A 20,547-nucleotide genomic window follows, 5' to 3' on the forward strand; every position below is an offset into this window, starting at 1 on the left:
GATTTCCAGGATAATTTCTGTGGGTTACAACGTAACGCCAGGTGTTGACAAGAGCCTGTATTAATGAGTAAGTCATTGAATCATTCTATCGATTTGTTCAAAACGTTAGGTGTGTTCGACTTGAAGTGGCACAGACCGATCGGTGAATGACATCAAAGTACAGCGAGAGCGAGTAGAGAACCATATAGAGTCAAACACAGACGTCTGCGCAGGGCCGCTTTAAGTCGAACACACCTACTGATTCATTTGATAACGAATACAGAGAAAGTAACTGGAAATAATATGTAAGTTACTCAATATTAAAGGGGTCATATGATAATTCTAAGAACATTATCTGGTGTATTTGGTTTAATGCAATGTCTTCACGCGGTTTTAGGTTAAAAAAGTAATTATTTAACACATACTGTACTTTATTGTTGCTCCTCTATGCCCCTTTTTTTCTGAATCTCCTTTCGATTTTTACAAAGCTCATCATTCTGAAAAGTGCAGTGTGTTCTGATTGGCCTGTGAACCAGTGCATTGTGATTGGCCCAAATACCTTAAGCGTGTGGCGGAAATGTAACGCTTCTTACCCTATTTGGAACATCAGCTCCCAAAGCAAAGCAATATTGTGCGATGATAATGTCTTTTCTGGCTATCCCCAGACCAAGCTCAATCTTTTAGGATTGAACATTAGTCTGAGGAGTCTGCTCTGTATTTTTCTAGTATTTCTAGTGCATGAGACGTGATCAACGGGCATAGTTCAAATGACTCTGTACGAAATTGGATAGTCCTTCAACCAATTAGACCACAAGAGGCGTGATCAACGGGCATAGTTCAAATGACTCTGTACGAAATTGGATAGCCCTTCAACCAATCAGACCACAAGAGGCGTGATCAACGGGCATAGTTCAAATGACTCTGTACGGAATTGGATAGTCCTTCAACCAATCAGACCACAAGAGGCGTGATCAACGGGCATAGTTCAAATGACTGTACGGAATTGGATAGTCCTTCAACCAATCAGACCACAAGAGGCGTGATCAACGGGCATAGTTCAAATGACTCTGTACACAATTGGATAGCCCTTCCACCAATCAGACCACAAGAGGAGTGATCAACGGGCATAGTTCAAATGACTCTGTACGGAATTGGATAGTCCTTCAACCAATCAGACTACAAGAGGCATGATCAACGAGCATAGTTCAAATGACTCTGTAAACAATTGGATAGTCCTTCCACCAATCAGACCAACGATCCATCGCTTCTCTTTCCGTCATTGTGTTAAACCCGCCAATAGCGCGCCAGGTGGATAATCCGGTTTGTAATTGGTCCTCGCAAATTTGTAACAGAAATAGCAGGATAGAACAATGTACAGGTTTCCAGCCTGAGCTGCAGGGCGAAATCAAATCTCCGTCAGATCGGGCTGGGTTTACTCAGTCTAGAAAATGTCGGTCCTACCTTATCAATTCGAGCCTGAATCTGATCCGAATGATGCAGATGACCAAGCTGATCGATCAACGTTTCCAGAGCGACTGGACCACAAAGTATCAGATTGGTAAGTTTCTATTTGTTATCGTAGAAACGACAAAGACATAGAAACAGTCTGTGCTCTCCCAGGTGCTAGAAACAGTCCTCCGAAAAATGTGCAGTACACAGTCGAATATTTGGGTTGTAGCTACAGTTCTGGAACATTGTAAAACTAAAGCGTAGCCACTGTTTTATAATTGTCCCCTCTTTTGGAAGGCCAAACTAAGTAGTTTGGCTTTCGCAACGAAAAACACAGCGCTTCCACGACATAACGGCGCCGGCGACAACAATACTACAGCGAATAAAAGTTATGCCTTCTTTCTTTGTTATGAAACTCTGCCCCTACATGACATAGAGATGGGGGGGGGGTTTGAACGAAGTGTTTTAGGAAGGTGTGGCTTAACCTTAAGTTTTACATAGGATATCTCTTTGGGTTTGAGACTTAGCTTTGTAAAGGCTGATTTATACTTCTGCGTCAGACCTACGCCGTATCCTCTACGCCGCAAGTTACGCGCCGGTTTTCATTTATACTTCTGCGTTGTTGTCCGCGTCAATGTGCAATTACACATGTAGACCGCTAGTAGGCAGTGTCCACAGGCATGTTGATGGTGTAACCCACAGTATCAAGACAAAAGCCGAAGAAGAAGCAGCTTGTTGTGTACATCATAGATATACATAATAAAGGCTAGATGTCTTACGGCGGAGTCTCTAATGTCATCACCGGCGGCCATCTTGTCACAGGGGCTCTGTGGTACCTGATGTAAGGCGAGTGATCTGCATGAACACAAATACTCTTATCTCACTGAAATCTTGTCGGATTTACAAATGGTTTGGTTTCTTACAAACGTTATTAACGTGGCTATAATTATGGATGCTTGAACAAATTATGAATAATTTTTCATAAGTATGCAGTGTCATAACTACATCTCTGACGTTTATAACAAACCAAACAGTTTGAAAATCGGTAGAAAATTGAGCAAGTTATGGTTATTTAAAAAGTGCAAGCACCATGAAAACAATGTTACGAGTGAGCGAGCTGCCTTTGACAAGATGGCCGCCAGGTGCGAACGTCGACCTCCAATGGCAGACAAGACATCTAGCCTTTATTATGTATAATTATGGTGTACATTGTTGGACTGATGGCGGCAAATAGATAGCAACTTTTCTTGCAGCTTGAGATGTTGTATTTAATACAAATTAAGCATCTCTTGTTGATTAGTAGAGTTAAATAAGAGGCGATCTGGCACTGGAATGCGTTTTTGAAATCATGCAGAGTGTTCATGGCCGCTGTTTTCAGTATTGGTGGCCTGTGCACAGACAAGCGCTTCAATCGATTGCAGTTGCAGAGATTTTTTTCTGTTCCGTTGAAATCACAAATCTTAATATATAATCACTGATTAACATATTTGGTTTTAATGAGGAAATAAATAAATAAACTATACAAGGGTGGATTAGAACCTCTGGCACGCTTAACAAAAATTCTACCACTAGACCATCAAGAGCTCACACACACTCACAACGGATCTATGTATTTATTCACTAACATAAAGAATCTCTGGACTACAAAATATTGTGTGATATAGAAGATGTAAGGATGAAACTCTCATCCCATTTCTGGACATACACTCCTATCATAGATTTATTTATTGACCCGAGGGAGGGGTTCTGGCCATAGACAGTAAAAGTAATGGACACAGCGACCCCATAGACTTCAATGGAGAAAAGTGAAGTCAATTAGAAGCACTCACTTCCTGATGGCTGAGTGGCAGCATCACCTCAGACTGAGCTTGACGACGTAGATGTGACGTGAGCAACCTGTCTGACAGTTGTAAGTCTTCTAGTAGTTGTGCAAAGTAAAATCATTTGTTGAAATATTTTGTCCTGTTGCTTTTGGCTCTCTATGGGCTTCTCCCCATGCTTCTCCCTTGACTTTATCGGACTTTATGCCTCCACGTCCCCCCGATTGCCTCATAGGCGGTAATAGATTGTCTGCGAGCTTCTCCTCCTGTCTATACGGTCATTTCTCTACTGTGCGACAGAGAGTCGAGTGGTTATGACGCAATCATTAGCTTATTTTGACAAAAACGGCTTCTACGGGGCGATAGTGTAAGATAAAAGGTAATGGAGCCTTTTATACATCGTCGTGTTTCTTTATAAATAAACAATGGACAAATGGAGTCTTTAAACGCCTCAGATGTAAAGTTATTTGCTGTCAAAGTGACGCCAAAATGAATGGGAGTCAATGGGATGCTAACAGCAGGTGATAGCTTGGTTAGCAATGGCTGCCCCTATGGAGGGTACGCTTTCCGGGTGATGAATTACCCCCTTGGTTCTGGCAGACCAATCACAGCGTTTGCGGCCTGCGTAGAATTGAATTGCAACACACAACCTACGATGTAGCTACAGCGTACACTCGACACAGAAGTATAAATTGGGCTTAAGGATGAAACTACCATCCCATTTCTGGACACACACACTCCTATCGCAGATTTTTTAATTTATTTATTGACCTGAGGGAGGGGTTCTGGCAGACCATTCACAGCGCTTGCAGTCCGCGTAGATTGACGCGTTGTTAAATTTTTGGAGAGGTGCACGTCAGGGTACATTTACGATGTAGCTACGGCGTACACTCGACACAGAAGTATAAATAAAACTCTGCAGATCTTATACATGCACAAACAGCTATATAACACACTAAAGAGAAAGGAAGACAAATCGCATCATGACCCCTTTAAGCCATATATTAAAAAAAATGTGGACACAATATCATAGTAATTCCACTTTGTTTAACATATACAATGGAATTTTTTTTATTATTTCCATTGGTTTTTGTTGTTGTTGAGCATACCATTCTTTAAAGCACAGTGGAGAGGAGCCTATCATTACACTCATAGGAACGCTTGCATGGACATTATCTCGTTATGACTTCGTCTGAAGGTTACTTCCTTTGGCTCGATTGATAACATTGTTTGATTTTCTGTTGTGCCAAACTAGATTAATTGTACAATTGCTTTATTGGATGAAACCAAGATCTCAAAGTGGTGCTAGCTGTTTACACACACAAAATATATATTTTTAATGGTTTAGTTTATTCTTTTTTTTCTGCATGTTTGTTATGCTTTTGTTTATGCATGCAGTCGTAATCCACACCTAAACATTCCAGACAGAGAGGGCTTGTATCCAGTCCCTCCCACCACTTACAACTCTTTAAAAAAAAAAAAAAAACCTCAGGGAATATAAAATGGGCTATTAGGCAGAGGCTCATATAGACATATGCCAATGCATTTTCACTTTAACCATGTGTTTGTGTACTTGGCAGAATAGCAGTGATTTTTCCAATTCTCAGTCCACAAGGAGGGAACTCTTATGCCATCCAGAAAGAATGTGCAATTCTTCCACTCCCAGTCAATCTGTCACATGTAATCCTACAGCATCTGGAACTACTGCTTTCCAATTGCAATTCATTTACAAAACCACACAAGTAAGCCCTTGTATGTTGCAGTTCAGTATGACAGTCTTTTATTTGCTTTTATGATGCACCCAATGTTTTCGTTGGACAATGATTTCTGATCATTCATTGTGATCGCATGGATGGCTGAGGAACCATAAAGGGCGTTTTTTATCTTGTGTGTCTGATCATGTTTAGCAGTAGATTATTAAGGCTTTGTCTAATTGTAAAGATGAGGCTGGCACAGGTCAAAAGTGATTGTATATACTTCATAATCTGTTCCTCTTTTTGTTTTGTGGGAACATACTCAGCTTTTACCACGTCTTTCCATCTAAACACCTGCAAGTGAAGGTTTTTTCATGAACTGAAGTCTCAACAATTAAATGTGTTGTTGATTTAAAGCAGTCGTTGTCTCCTGTTGCATAAACTGCTTAGAGCAGTGTTGTTTTCTTCAAGACTGCTCATTTCTTTTCTTTTTTAGTCAGTTACATAAAAAGGTAGATTGGTCAAGACTCATACTGGAATCTGAAACCTATAACTGGTTAGCCCTAACTATTTGCTATTTTGTTAGCCACAGTCTTAACTGAGGTGATGTTCATGCAACTCGCCACTGAAACACACTGCTGCCCTCTACTGGATTGTAACGCCAACTGGCTAATAAATAGATACTAACAAAACAATTTTGAATATGCCCACTCAAAGTGACTAAGCACTTTTAAGTAATGAAATCAGATCTAAGCTCTGTAACATGTTCCTCTGCACAAACGGTCTTGTGATTTCCATTATAGCCTATCATTTCTTTGGCTCACAGTTGCTGAGTGGCATGTCTTAAAGGGATAGTTCACCCAAAAAGGAAAATTAGCCCATCATTTACTCACCCTCAAGTCATCCTAGGTGTATATGACGAATACAATCAGAGTTATATTAAAAAAAATGTCCTGGCTCTTCCAAGCTTTATAACGGCAGTGAATAGCTGTTTCTGTTTTGAAGTCCATAAAAGTGCATCTATCAATCATATAACTGCTCCACATGGCTCCAGGGGGTTAATAAAGGCCTTGTGAAGTGAAGCGATGCATTTGTGTAAGAAAAATATCCATATTTAAAACTTTACAAACTGTAATCTCTAACTTCCGCTAACTATCATATGCTGGCGTTCCAGCGTAGCTATTCGTCTGAAAGAAGAATGTCATATACACCTAGGATGACTTGAGGGTGAGTAAATCATGGGATAATTTTCATTTTTGGGTGAACTATCCTTTTAATTCTCGGGGGAATGCAAAACATTTGCCATGTCCCTTTAGGGGCTCTGTAGTACTAATGATAAACAAACCAAATCCAATCCATTCATTCTATATTGAAAATGAGCATGCAAAATATTAAATATATTGTGGGGAATCATAAGCTTATTTTAACATATTTGGCAAGCTCAAATAACATTTTAGATACAGTAGATTCGTAGAAATTATCGTTTCATTGAAATTATAATTCTATGTCAAATTGGCTGTCCTTGGCTGCAATCCAAACGCCTCTAGCTGCAACATGCTTGTTGTGGTTTTTACTAATAGCCCTATTTTAACAAAGCCTTTATTAGATCCAACATAAGTGGCTGAGATTTGTTTATTTATTTAGCTTTGTAGAATGCTGTCATTATTCTGATGACATTTAAAAAAATGTTTTATTCATTTAGCATACAGATTTATCCAAAGCTACTTACAAAAGCAATGAATCACATATCCAGCACTATTATAACAATATTCAATTATACACCGATCAGGCATAACATTATGACCTAATATGATATTGTGTTGGTCCCCCTTTAGCTGCCAAAACAGCCCCCAGGGAATACCGTTTCCATGAAAGGGTGTATATGGTCTGCAACAATGCTTAGGTAGGTGGTGCGTGTCAAAGTAACATCCACATGGATGGCAGGACCCAAGGTTTCCCAGCAGAACATTGCCCAAAGCATCACACTCCCTCCGCCGGCTTGCCTTCTTCCCATAGTGCATCCTGGTGCCATGTGTTCCCCAGGTAAGCAACACACGCACTCGGCCATCCACGTGATGTAAAAGAAAACGTGATTCATCAGACCAGGCCACCTTCTTCCATTGCTCCGTGGTTCAGTTCTGATGCTCACGTGCCACTGTTGGCGTTTTCAGCAGTGGACAGGGGTTAGCATGGGCTCCCTGACTGGTCTGCGGCTATGCCGCCCCATACGCAACAAACTGCGATGCACTGTGTATTCTGACACCTTTCTATCAGAACCAGCATTAACTTCTTAAGTAATTTGAGCTACAGTAGCTCGTCTGTTTGATCGGACCACACAAGCCAGCCTTCACTCCCCACGTGCATCAATGAGCCTTGGCCGCCCATGACCCTGCAGTTTTGGAGATGCTCTGACCCAGTCGTCTAGCCATCACAATTTGGCCCTTGTCAAACTCGCTCAAATCCTTATGCTTGCCAATTTTTCCTGCTTCAAACACATCAACTTTGAGGACAAAATGTTCACTTGCTGCCTAATATATCCAGAGGCGGACAGTAGTGGAGTATTTTTTACTCTGCTTAAGTGCATTTTTCAAGCGTCTATACTTTAACAGTGTTTTTCTTTGGAAAACTTTTACTTCACAACATTCCAAAGCAAAATGTCATACTTTTTACTGAACTATGTTCCATATTGAATATCATCCGCTGAAAGTTAATTATTTTAGTCTATAAAGTTTTAAATATGGATATGCTTCTTACACAAACGCATCCCTTCGTTTCAGAAGTCCTTTATTAACCCCCCGGAGCCGTGTGGAGCAGTTATATGATGGATAGATGCACTTTTATGGACTAAACGGGACAATTCACTGCCATGATAAAACTTGGAAGAGCCAGTACTTTTTTAATATAACTCTGATTGTATTCGTCTGAAAGAAGAATGTCATATACACCTAGGATGACTTGAGGGTGAGTAAATCATGGGATAATTTTCACTATCCCTTTAATACTTAATTACATTAAAAATGTAGTATTGTATACTTTTACTCAAGTTAAAATTGAACTCGAGTACAAGTAAGAAAGTACTATATTTTTTTATGTAATTAAGTTTTAAAGCTAAAAAAAAAAAAACACCTTTTATTTATAAAATGTAGTGCAGTAAAAAGTATGAAATTATATATTATGCTTTGGAATGTAGTGAAGTAAAAGTTTTCCAAAGAAAAACATTGATAAAGTATAGACTTGAAAAAGGTACTTGAGTAGAAGGTAAAAAAATACTTCACTACTGTCCTCCTCTGAATATATCCCACCCACTAACAGCTGCCGTGATGAAGAGATAATCAGTGTTATTCTCTTCATGTTATGCCTGATCTAGGTATGAATTAATATTGATTCATTAGATATGCTATAAAAGTTTCAGAATGAATAGGCAAGACTATCTATCTTATACAATGGAAACTGCTTCCCATATCTTTTATGTCAAAGGTTGTGCTCAAACAAATGATATGGCATTCTGGGTTTTGCGTATGCCATGATCTTTTACACCAGATCCACCAAATCATTTGTACTGGTGACATCAGTTGACAATAACCAAAGGCAAAGGAGTTTAGTACGACCCGTTCTACTGAAAATGCTTGTTTGAGGAGATTAAAGGGTTTAACTGAAATACCAAAAGCCCTTTTTTAGAACGGGGTGTCCCACACTTTGTACCATGTGTGTGTGTGTGTGTGTGTGTGTGTGTGTGTGTGTTTATTGAATCTATGTTGATCTATCATTAACGCCAGCTGCTGTTGTCGGTTGACAATGTAATGTACTGCATTGGAACAGGCTGTTCATGTCTACAATTCCTTATCAAACAGTCCGGGGCCTTTTGTTAGAGGATAAAGGGAAAAACAGATTTTGTTATAAGGCAAAGACAATGGGCAGAAAACTACAAAAAATAAATCCTAATTGATGCTGTAGCATTTTACAGAGCATCCCTGAATATATCCATGAAATATGCAATTAAAATGATGACAAAATAATGAGAACGAACAGAAAATCCACAAGAATGCAGCTGTAATCCTTCTTAAATCACATGATTACCACCACGTTGTAGCCGTCAAAAAGTTTAAATCTTGGTTAGTACTTCCAGAAAAAAGACACTGCACTCAGCGAGGTAAGAATCTTTCTTTTATTTAAACGGTTCAAAAGTTGTATAAATATGCAAGGTGAAATCTACAGCAGGAATTATTCAAATCGACAACCTTATTTAATAAATAATATGGAGGGATCTGCTCTTACATTAACGTATATGTCATCAGATAAAAATAAAAAAATACACTTAAGGCAGCATGTCTTTCAGTAAACCGGTAATAGTGCCTTTAAAAAAGAGCAACTGACACAACAAGTCAGTGTAAAGTGCTTCAGGTCAGTTTACACAAACAGGTTTAAATAAAACTAAAGTCAAATTAAAATAAATGTAAAAGGGAAACAAAAGAAATGCAGAACAGCCATTACTGATAGTCACGGCCTCTTGTAACAAATCAAAATAACTCATCTTAGTCCCAAGACACATGTCCGATAAATAAATATAAATGACTCGCTCTATATCAAGCTAATATTTGTGCAGGTACACAAGGTACACAAGGACAGAGTTCAAATCCGTGGTTTATCAGGGAACACATGACTGATTGCATATTCAGCTTTAAGCAAAAATAAATATTCAGACAATCTGTTGACCCCGTGTCTTACTCTTAAAAGTAATGCCAGTTACAGTACATTGTCAGTGGCAAAGTGCAAAGAGTTTTAAAGACATATTTTCGTCATTTTAAGACATCCTGTCATTATTTACTCATCCTCGTGTTTTCTTCCATGGAATAAAAAGGGAGATATTAGGCAGAATGTTCACGCTGCTCTTTTCCATACAATAAATGTGAATGGGACGCAACAACCAATGACGCTTGAATGGGGTAAATACCTTAAATTTCAGTATTGTCCTCGAAAAAATGTACTGTGTGGCTTGGAATATAGTACATATGTCATATGTATGGAGGAAGAAACCTGCAAAAACAATAAACATGCAAATAAATAAATTCCACAAAATTCTACACATATATATATATATATATATCTGCAAATAAATACATAAATCCACATATTTCTGCATAAATAAATAGATAATTAAATGTGTGAGGAGATACATAATTAAATAAATAAAACGAATGTTGGGGGGAATACTTTTTTTTTTTTTTTAAAGGAAATGCTAAACTGAAAGTTGTCTTTTTTCCCTTTTAACTGTTTATTCATTTTTGAATGTAGCTCTGTATTTATTTTTCCTTGGCGTAACATGCTAATGAGGCGGTGTCTATCAAACATCAGAAGGCGGTCTGTATGCCACCATTGGCTGATGGCTGTTGACGCCCTCCTCATTAGCATGTTGTGCCAAGGAAAAATAAATACAGAGCTACAGTCACAAATTAATAATCGGTTAAAAGGGAAGACAACTTTCAGTTTAGACTTTCCTTTAATTTTTTTTTTAAATTTCCCCCAACATTCATTTTATTCATTGTATTATTTATCTCCACGCACATTTAATTATTTATATATTTATTTATGCAGGAATATGTGGATTTATGTATTTATTTGCACATTTATTTATATATTTATGTAGAATTTTGTGGATTAATTTTTATTTGGTTATTTATTTATTGTTTTTGTCCTCCATACATATTTCATTTTATTGTGTTTTTCCTTTTTTTTATTATTTCAGTCATTTAAGATTGACAGCTTATATCTTATAAATGGTTTTATACAGGAACAACCTGCATCTATCTAGTATTTGAAAAATGTAAGTAATCATTATTCTTGAAGTATTCACTGTCTTACTAACATACTAAAAAGGTCAAATCATTAAAAAAATTAATGAACACTTAAAGGAACACTCCAACTCCCCGAGAGTTAAACAGTTGAGTTTTACAATTTTCAAATCGATTGAGTCGATCTCCGGGTCTGGCTATCACCAGACCAAGCTCAATTTATGATTTAACATTGGTCTGGAGAGTCTGCTCTGTATTTTCTACTGCACAAGAGGCGTGATCAACAAGCATAATTCAAATGACTCTGTATGCAATTGGATAGTCCTTCAACCAATCAGACCACAAGAGGCGTGATCAACGGGCATCGATCCATCTCTTCTCTATCCGTCATCGTGTTAAACCCGTCAATAGTGCCCCAGGTGGATAAGCCAGTCTGTGATTGGTTCCCGCAAAAGTGTAACAGAAGCAGTAGAAATTAATGTACAGGTTTCCAGACTGAGAAATCAAATCGCCAGCAGATCAGGCTGGGTTTATCCAGTCTACCGATCTCCAGGTCTGGCGGGAACACCTTTAGCATAGCTTAGCATAGATCATTGAATCTGAGGAATTATTGAATAGAGGAACTTTGTGCCGTACCATGGGTGCAGCGGGGCAATGATATCACGCAGTGCCTGAAAATAGTCCCCAGCACGCTCCCAGTGCAAGCAGGTTGTCATGTTAGTTATGTTGACGGAAGTTAGCCTATTTTCAGGCGCTGTGTAATATCATTGCACCGCTGCACTCATGGGACGCCACAAAGTTCCTTGATTAGTACACAGGAATGAGAGTATAGTTCCTAGCCATATCGGCCTAGAAAATCACAACTTTTCATTTTCCGTCTGCCTTAGTACACAGTGTAACTACAGAAGAGTCAAGTTTTAAATAGGAAAAACATAGAAAATCTTTGGTCATTTTTGAGTGAGATGCTAATGAATTATGCTAAGCTATGCTAAAAGTGCTACCGCCAGACATGGAGATCGGCTGAATGGATTAGAAAACGGTAAAACTCAACTGTTTAACTCTAGGGGAGTTCAAAAAAAAGTGGAGTGTTCCTTTAACTTGTATGGAAAAGATCAACTTTGACATCAAAACATCTCGTTTTAAGTCCTCAGGTTTGCAACGGCACGGGGGTGAGTAAACGATTGACATTTTTGGTGATTTTTCCACTCACCAAGCTCAGGTTCTGACCAGTAGTTAACTATAATCTCTATATAATAAAGCAGTGTAGTCTCAATTAAAAAAATATCTGTAGCGTCTTGACTAACAGCCCTCAGTTGGGGTAAGAATGTCTGGGGTAAGAATGTCTACATTAAGAAACTACAAAACTACTGAAAATACTGTAATATGCTGCATACAGTAAAGTCTTAAGAAAAACATTCTGATTTTTGATGTATATTATTACAGCAAATCAGCTTCTTTGGCTATCTAATGCAGCAGTTATTTGTAGGAAACATAAAAAATCTATTTTCATCTCTCTTATGTGAGATCAGCTCTTCTGTCTTGTGCTGTTATACCACTTCCTTATGGCCACCCCACTAGTGCTGCTGATCACACACAGCGCCCCGCCCAGACTCCACCATGTGGGTTTGCGGTTGAGAAACAGGAACTGCAGGATGAAGGCCAGGACCACATCCATCGTCCTCATCAGTGCAACAGGTCCTGCTTTCTCAATCTGCAGGGCTTTGGTGAGGAACGTCTGTCCGGCTATACCGAGCAGCCCGATGGCCATGAGCGTCCACCTGTCCCAGCCGCAGAACGGAATGGTCCATTCGTCCAAGATGAACAAAACAATGATGCACTCGATGAGTCCCAGCACTGCATAGTACCAGATGGAGAGGTAGTAATGAACACTTTTACCTATCTTCCTCAGAATGACCATAGTGCAAGCCGCTCCGACCGCCCCGGCGAAGGCGGCCGCCGTGCCTTTGATGTGATTGGTGTAGTCTCCTTCGATCCCAGACAGCTCACCGCCGAAGAGGAATGGAGGTCTGGCTATCAGTATGACCCCGGTGAGCGTAAACACTGTAAAAACGACGTCCCATATTGTGCACCTCTCTTTGAGGAAAATCCAAGCCAGCAAGGCTGTGAAGACTGGATTACTGAACATTATAACCGTGGCGTCGGCTAAAGGCATCTGCAGAACTGCATAATACAACAGGATCATGGCGTTGGACCCCAGGAACCCTCTGAGGAACAGGTAGATGCGCATACCTCTTGGCCCCAAAAAGCCAGTTCTGAAAAAGGAAAAAGGTTATAGGCTATTCCCACAATGCTGAGTCAAAATTATATTGTATCCAATTACAGGGTCAAGAGAGTCATACTTGTAATATATAATAGATTCATACTTATATTATACATTCATCCTTGTAATATATATCAGATTTCTCCTTGTATTATAGATTCATACTAGAAATATATATCATAGATTCTTACTTGTAATATATCAGATTCATTCTTGTTTCTATAGATTCATACTTGTAATATATCAGATTCATACTTGTTTCTATAGATTCATACTTGTAATATATCAGATTCATACTTGTTTCTATAGATTCATACTTGTAATATATCAGATTCATACTTGTTTCTATAGATTCATACTTGTAATATATCAGATGCATACTTGTTTCTATAGATTCATACTTGTAATATATCAGATTCATACTTGTTTCTATAGATTCATACTTGTTTCTATAGATTCATACTTGTATATATCCGATTCATACTTGTTTCTATAGATTCATACTTGTAATATATACAATTCATACTTGTAATAGATCAGATTCGTATTTGTAATATATCAGATTCATACTTGTTTCTATAGATTCATACTTGTTTCTAAAGATGCATACTTGTTTCTATAGATTCATACTTGTAATATATCAGATTCATACTTGTTTCTATAGATTCATACTTGTTTCTAAAGATGCATACTTGTTTCTATAGATTCATACTTGTAATATATCAGATTCATACTTGTTTCTATAGATTCATACTTGTTTCTATAGATTCATACTTGTAATATATCAGATTCATACTTGTTTCTATAGATTCATACTTGTTTCTATAGATTCATACTTGTATATATCCGATTCATACTTGTTTCTATAGATTCATACTTGTAATATATACGATTCATTCTTGTAATGTATCAGATTCGTATTTGTAATATATCAGATTCATACTTGTTTCTATAGATTCATACTTGTAATATATACGATTTATACTTGTTTCTATAGATTCATACTTGTAATATCCGATTCATATTTGTTTCTATAGATTCATTCTTGTAATATAACAGATTCATACTTGTATTATAGATATATACTGTAATATATCACATTCATACTTGTAATAAATCAGATTTATGATTGTATTACTTGATTCATACTTCTTTTTATAGATTCTTACTTGTAATATATCACATTCATACTTGAATTAGATTTATACTTGTAATATATCACATTCATACTTGAATTAGATTTATAATGTTTTTTTCATGGGTGCTTAGGTGTGTATAAATGTATTATATAATATAATTGTATGGACTCCTTATATTTGGTTATTTGGTGTCCTTTTGGAGTATCCAATGATCCAGAAAATACAGTTTTCTGATTGTTGACTTTGCTGGATATAGCAAATGATGACAAAATTAATGTGTTTAATGAGATAAATGGCATACGCTTAATTTTACGAATTTTATTAATCACAGAACCAGAGTGCAATTAATCGCAATTTAAAAATGTAATCGATTTGACAGCCCTATTATATATTCATATTAGACATGTATCATAGATTCATACTTGCTTCATAAATTCGGGTTATATATTACAATCATCCTTGTATTATAGATTCATACTTGTATTATAGATTTATACTTGTAATATATCTGATTCATTCTTGTAATGTATTATAGATTCATACTTGTAATATATCATGGGCGGTAAGACAAACAGCATCTGGAAGAAGCACCGAACCGCACTGATTTGGATGGCGTGCATCCCTTCGATTTTCTTCACAAGAAGAGCAGCAGATGAGAAGAAGACGGACGCTAACAAGCTGTACATGAGGCCCAGCCCCGGACAAGCTGGTTTCTTTTCTGTGGATGAATATAACAAATCAGACCTGTCAGTCATTTAAACATTTTGAGTGGATTGATTGATTAACTGTTTTAACTGCCTAAATAAATATATTTGCTGAAGAAAAAAAAAACCTAAATGAAGACAATTCAAATTCATTACCCTTATGACTAGGGTTGGGCACAATTCAGATTTGAAGAACTGTTTTTTTTTTCAATTCATGAGTGTAAATTTGAATTGAATTGACCACAAACCACAGGAAGGAATTGGAATTTAAATTACAAAGACACAAAGAGGAATGAACTGAATTGGAAAATTGGAATTCAAAGAAATTCAACACAGGTAATGCATTCTGGGAAATAAAGTGTTCTTTCAACCTTGGTAATTATACCTATAATTAAATTCAATTAGAAGAAAGAAAGATTAGTTCACCTCAAAATGAAAATGTCCTGATAATATACTCACCCCAATGCCATCCAAGATATCCATGTCTTTCTTTCTTCAGTGGAAAAGAAATATAAATATATTTTTTTTTTTTCTCCACACAATGGACTTCAATGTCAACCAAAATGTTGAACGTCCACATCAATGCAGTTTCAAAGGGCTTTGAAGAGCTTCAAATGGTACTGCGCAATCCCAGCTGAGGAATAGGGTCTTATCTAGCGAAACGATCTGTCATTTTCTAAAAAAAAATTTAAATCTATATACTTTTTAACCACAATTGAGCGTCTTGTGCTGGTCTGCAACGAGCCAGGCATTACGTAGTGTACGCTGAAAAGGTCACGCCGAACGTGTGCGGAAGTCCCGCCCCATTGTTTAAAAAGCGAACATTCGAAGACTAATACAAACGCTTTTTTAACAAAACAGGTAAAACAATGATAAATTAAATAATAAATATGTCATTAAACATACAATACAATTTGAACGATCCTCCTTTTCCACACTTTTAAACAATGGGGCGGTACTTCCACCCACGTTCGGCGTGACCTTTTCAACGTCCGTTATGTAATGCCTGGCTCGTTGCAGACCAGCACAAGACGATCAATTGTGGATAAAAACTATATATTCTATTTTTTTTTAGAAAATGGCCAATTGTTTCGCTAGATAAGACCCTATTCCTCAGCTGGGATCGCACAGTACCATTTGAAGCACTACAAAGCCCTTTGAAACTGCATTGATGTGGACGCTCAACATTTTGGTTGCAATTGAAGTCCATTGTGTGGAGAAAAATCCTTAAATGTTTTCCTCAAAAAACTAAATTTCTTTTACACTGAAGAAAGAAAGACATGGACATCTTTGATGGCATTGGGGTGAGTAAATTATCAGGAAATTTTCATTTTGAGGTGAACTAATCCTTTAAATAAAAGTGGCAATCTATCTGTCTATTAACTTCTAAACCTCTATTTGTTCGTTTACTGACAGCAGAATTTACAAAAACTGTTCTTTATATTATATTTTTTCTCTTTTCCAAAATATTTATTCATTGGAACATATGAAAGCACTTTATTACCAGTCTTTGTAGACAAACCGTTCGCACAAACGATGGAAATGAGACATGAGAAATACACAGCAGGATTTGGCTTTGTGGGGTGTGATCTGAATTCTGATCTTGGAGTGGAATGAGATGGAGGGAGCAAAAAACAGCATGAATCTCAACACACGGTTGGTGATTCTGTTTAACTTTGATGATGAAATGATATAAAATGTGACGGAAATGGTTATGCAACCAAACGCAACTTTACTACCTGTCGGTGAGCTGAGCCCGTGTAGCTGGCAACATTGGACAAACGCCAAATTGTATCAAATGTCCCATGAGGACCAGGGCTGACTCAAAGATCATGGGCCCTGGAACATAACACATACCCAACAATACGGGTTTGGTTTAAAATAAACAACTTCATCTGAGCGTTTAGAGAGAACAGAATAGACAAAAGGACACTGTTTCCTGGTGTGATTCATGCATAGTTTTTCCCACAAAGCCAGAACTACTCATAATGATAAAGCATTTCTGGTTATCTTCTTCCTTGAGAAAATATTTTGTTCCTTTATGTAAAAGACAAGATGACAATCTAAAATGTTAAAGGTACTTTGAATACTTGCGGTCGGTCATACAGAATCTCGTTTAAAAATATAATGTGAAAAACATCTAAATTAGATGCAGTGTAAGGGTTCTCCTTACAAAGGTTACCATGGTCACCACAGTTTCCAACAACATACACTGGACTGCTACAGTCTGAATTAAAAATCCCATTCCTTTCCTCCATAGAGGAATTTGTTTTTGAGTGACTAACTTAACCTAATAGTTTAATGTTTATCCATCGCTTTTAATTCAATTATGTAATTTGCAATACACTGTCTTTTTGTCCAAAGTTTTTGCTTCAAATCTACAAGATCCACATTGTAAATGGTTAGTTTGGTTCATTCCCAACGGGAAAAATACTTCTGGAAAAAGTGCCGCTGAAAAAGTGGACTGGACCAGTTGCACTTTATTGTACACAAAACTGTGGTAACCTGGAACTGGCCACCACTGTAATCAAAAATACATTACTAAATCCCATATTAATATATAAGAATTCAAAAGTACAATTTTTTTTGTCTGATAGGTGGCTATAACCAAGAAACCGCGGTTTATTTTAAAAGCGGGAACAATGGTTACAATGGTAACTGTATGTAAGGGACAATGTAACTGTTCTCGTCAGCTATAAAAAGAAGTTTCCATGGCAACCCTGCCATTTATTCCACAATTACTTCAATTCATAAAAGATTACTGAAAAATGTTGATAAACTGATCTCATTCAAGCAGTTTTAGAAACAATCGGAAATCTGATGTATATATTTTTATTTAAGTTAAGTCAATTTATTTCTATAGCACATTTAAAAAAACAGAAGTTGAAAAAAGTGCTTTACAGATCAAGCAAGATAAAATAATAATAATTATTATTATTCGTTTCACTTTTTATGGCATGTGGCTAATAAAAAGTTACTTCAGATTTACTGTAGTATCGAAAAGATACTATTGTGAATGTAACAGGTTTGATACAACATAACTGTTCTGTGTTCTCGTCAATTTTTACATAATAAACCCTTAAAAAGTGATACTATTTATCATAGGTAATATAGCTATAGCCTAATTAAAACTGTAGAGTTATGGCAAATCAATATGGGATTTAGTTGAACAAAGTTACAGCAGATTTACTGTAGTAGTATCGATGGTATTTTAAAAAAGAACCGATGGTTACCATGGTGAATGTACAGTATGTCACAGGTTTGTTATGTAACTGTAACGTACCGTGGTAACCCTGCCATTTATCATAGATACTACAACAATTATTAAAATCTCAGAATCTTTCCGACCTAGCCGTTTTTAATGTATGATACCAAGTTACAGCAGATTTACTGTAGTATCAATGGTCATTTAAAAAAATATACTATGGTGAATGTAACAGGTTTGATACAACATAACTGTCAACTTTTTACAGAATAAACCCTTAAAAAGTTACCATTCTGCTATGCATCATAGCTAATAGATATATTTAAAACTGTTAAGTCATAGCAAATCAATGGGATTAAATTGAAAAAAAGTTGCAGTAGATTTGGTATCGATGGTATTTTAAGAAACATGGTTACCACGGTGAATGGACAGTATGTCCCCTCACCGGTTCGTTACGTAACTGTACCATGGCAATTAATTTATCATAGATACTCAGAATCTTTTTAGACCTAGCCGTTTTTAATTTGTATGTATGATGCCAAGTTACTGCAGCTTTACTGTAGTGTGGTATTTAAAAAAATATACTATGGAGAATGTAACAGGTTGATACAACATAATTGTTCTTGTCAACTTTTTACAGAATAAATCCTTAAAAAGTTACCATTCTGCTATGTATCAGAGCTAATAGATATATTTAAAAGTCATGGCAAATCAATATGGGATTAAGTTGAACAATGTTACAGCAGATATACTCTAGTAGTATCGATGATATCGCAGTAGTACCGATTTTAAAGAAGAAACAATGGTTACCATGGTGAATGTACAGCGTCACAGGTTTGGTAACTGTAACGTAACGTACTATACCGACATTTATCATAGATAGCCTACTACAACTGTTATTAAAAGCTCAGAATTTTCCTGATAGCTGTTTTAGGTTTTATGTACGAGTAACCGCAGATTTATTGTAACTTTAGTGGTATAAATAATAGTAACAGTGGAAACGTTATGTGTCGGCGGAAACGATGGTAATACGGTGAATGTAATCCGTAAATGCTCTGGATAGCTGTAATACTAAAAGAGTCATACAGGTCACACAGGTGTAAGTAAACAGAAGCAGAACAGAAATAGATCGAGTCCAGGGTTTCTATGTCTGTCATGAACCCTGGTCGTGTAAGAGATCAGTTTACCTTTTTCAACAGTTTTTGCCCCCGTGTCCTCCTCACAATCATCATCCTCCTCATCGCGTTCGGTGTCGCTTCTCTGACAGCAAACCGGCACACAAACCCGGTAAAAAGCACCGCCGTTGACCCGTCGGCAGTCCTCGGCGTCAGCATCCGTATCTGGCACTTCTGACCGAGTCCGCATCTCGATTTCCTCCCCAACGTCCCCATCGTCAACTTTCAGAAAAAGCACTCCGATGTCGACCGCACTACAAGGGACAACAGATAAATCTGTGTCATTATTACTCACAGAGCCATTCCGCTGTCTTATATCACCCATGACAGAAGAGACCAACTGCTGGGCATACCTTAACCACGCGTCTTGACACACGGTTGCCTTCGGGTGGAAATAGTACCGAGGCGAGCAGCAACAAGTTAAATGATTAACCTTGTACAAAGAAAGAGGTGGTTTGCGTTCCTCTGCCACTAGAGGAAGACAAAATGCAGTGGAAGAGGGGCTGGACAACAATGATGTTTCAAAGAGTTTATTCTACGGAGTAGAGATTATGGCAAGCCGGTTACACCTTTATTCATTCCCAGGATGAGAATTCTTGACATCAACAATTAAATTTTCACTAGTAAAAATGCCAATTCTTGATATCAGGAATTATATTTCTACTAGCCTAATAACAATGGCAATTTTTGATGGTAAAAATGTTAATTCTTGTTTTCAACAGTGTTGTCATTACTTACAGAAATATGAATTCTTGATATCAGTAATTGTATTTTCACTTACTTAAGCTGCCATTCAAATTCAACTGTTGATATCAAGAATTGATTTCCTACTAGTTGAAATTCAGTTTCACAATTCTTACTAGTAAAATTCATAATTTTTTATATCAATAATTTCTTAGTTACTAGTAAAAATATATTCCTGATATCAAGAACTCAAATTTCACTAGATGAAATGTTAATTCTGATATCTGTAAATGTCTTTCAACATGTTACATTTGTTATTTCTGATATCAATAATTTAGGAGAGTAATTTCAGATATCTAAAATTCTTACTAGAAACAATCACATTCATGAAATTAACGTTAAATTATCTAATTACTGATATCAAAAATGAAACATTTTACTAGTAGAAATTAAATTGTTGATATAAAAAATTATGATTTTTAACTAGTGAAAACTGAATTGTTGATATCAAGAATTTATCTCCTGGGAATGAATCAGAGTAAAAACGGCTTGCCATACAGAAATCATTTTGAATTCAGAGAATAAATGATCACATACTTATACTTGTATGCCCATGACATGGGAGCAT

The 20,547-nt window shown here is 36.9% G+C and overlaps 1 protein-coding gene across 1 annotated transcript; it reads right to left on the reverse strand.

Moving 5' to 3' along the window:
- Positions 1 to 12,005: 12,005 nt before the first annotated feature.
- slc35g1 (solute carrier family 35 member G1) lies at positions 12,006 to 19,560 on the reverse strand (the record flags this gene model as incomplete). The annotated part of the gene is made up of 3 exons (XM_079845903.1): positions 12,006 to 13,004; positions 14,695 to 14,869; positions 19,248 to 19,560. 3 exons carry the CDS (start codon positions 19,558 to 19,560, stop codon positions 12,257 to 12,259), a joined length of 1,236 nt encoding a protein of 411 aa, XP_079702029.1. The 3' UTR covers positions 12,006 to 12,256.
- Positions 19,561 to 20,547: the final 987 nt, after the last annotated feature.

Source organism: Gobio gobio (genome assembly GCF_949357685.1).
Source record: "Gobio gobio genome assembly, chromosome: 20".
NCBI classification, from domain to species: domain Eukaryota; kingdom Metazoa; phylum Chordata; class Actinopteri; order Cypriniformes; family Gobionidae; genus Gobio; species Gobio gobio.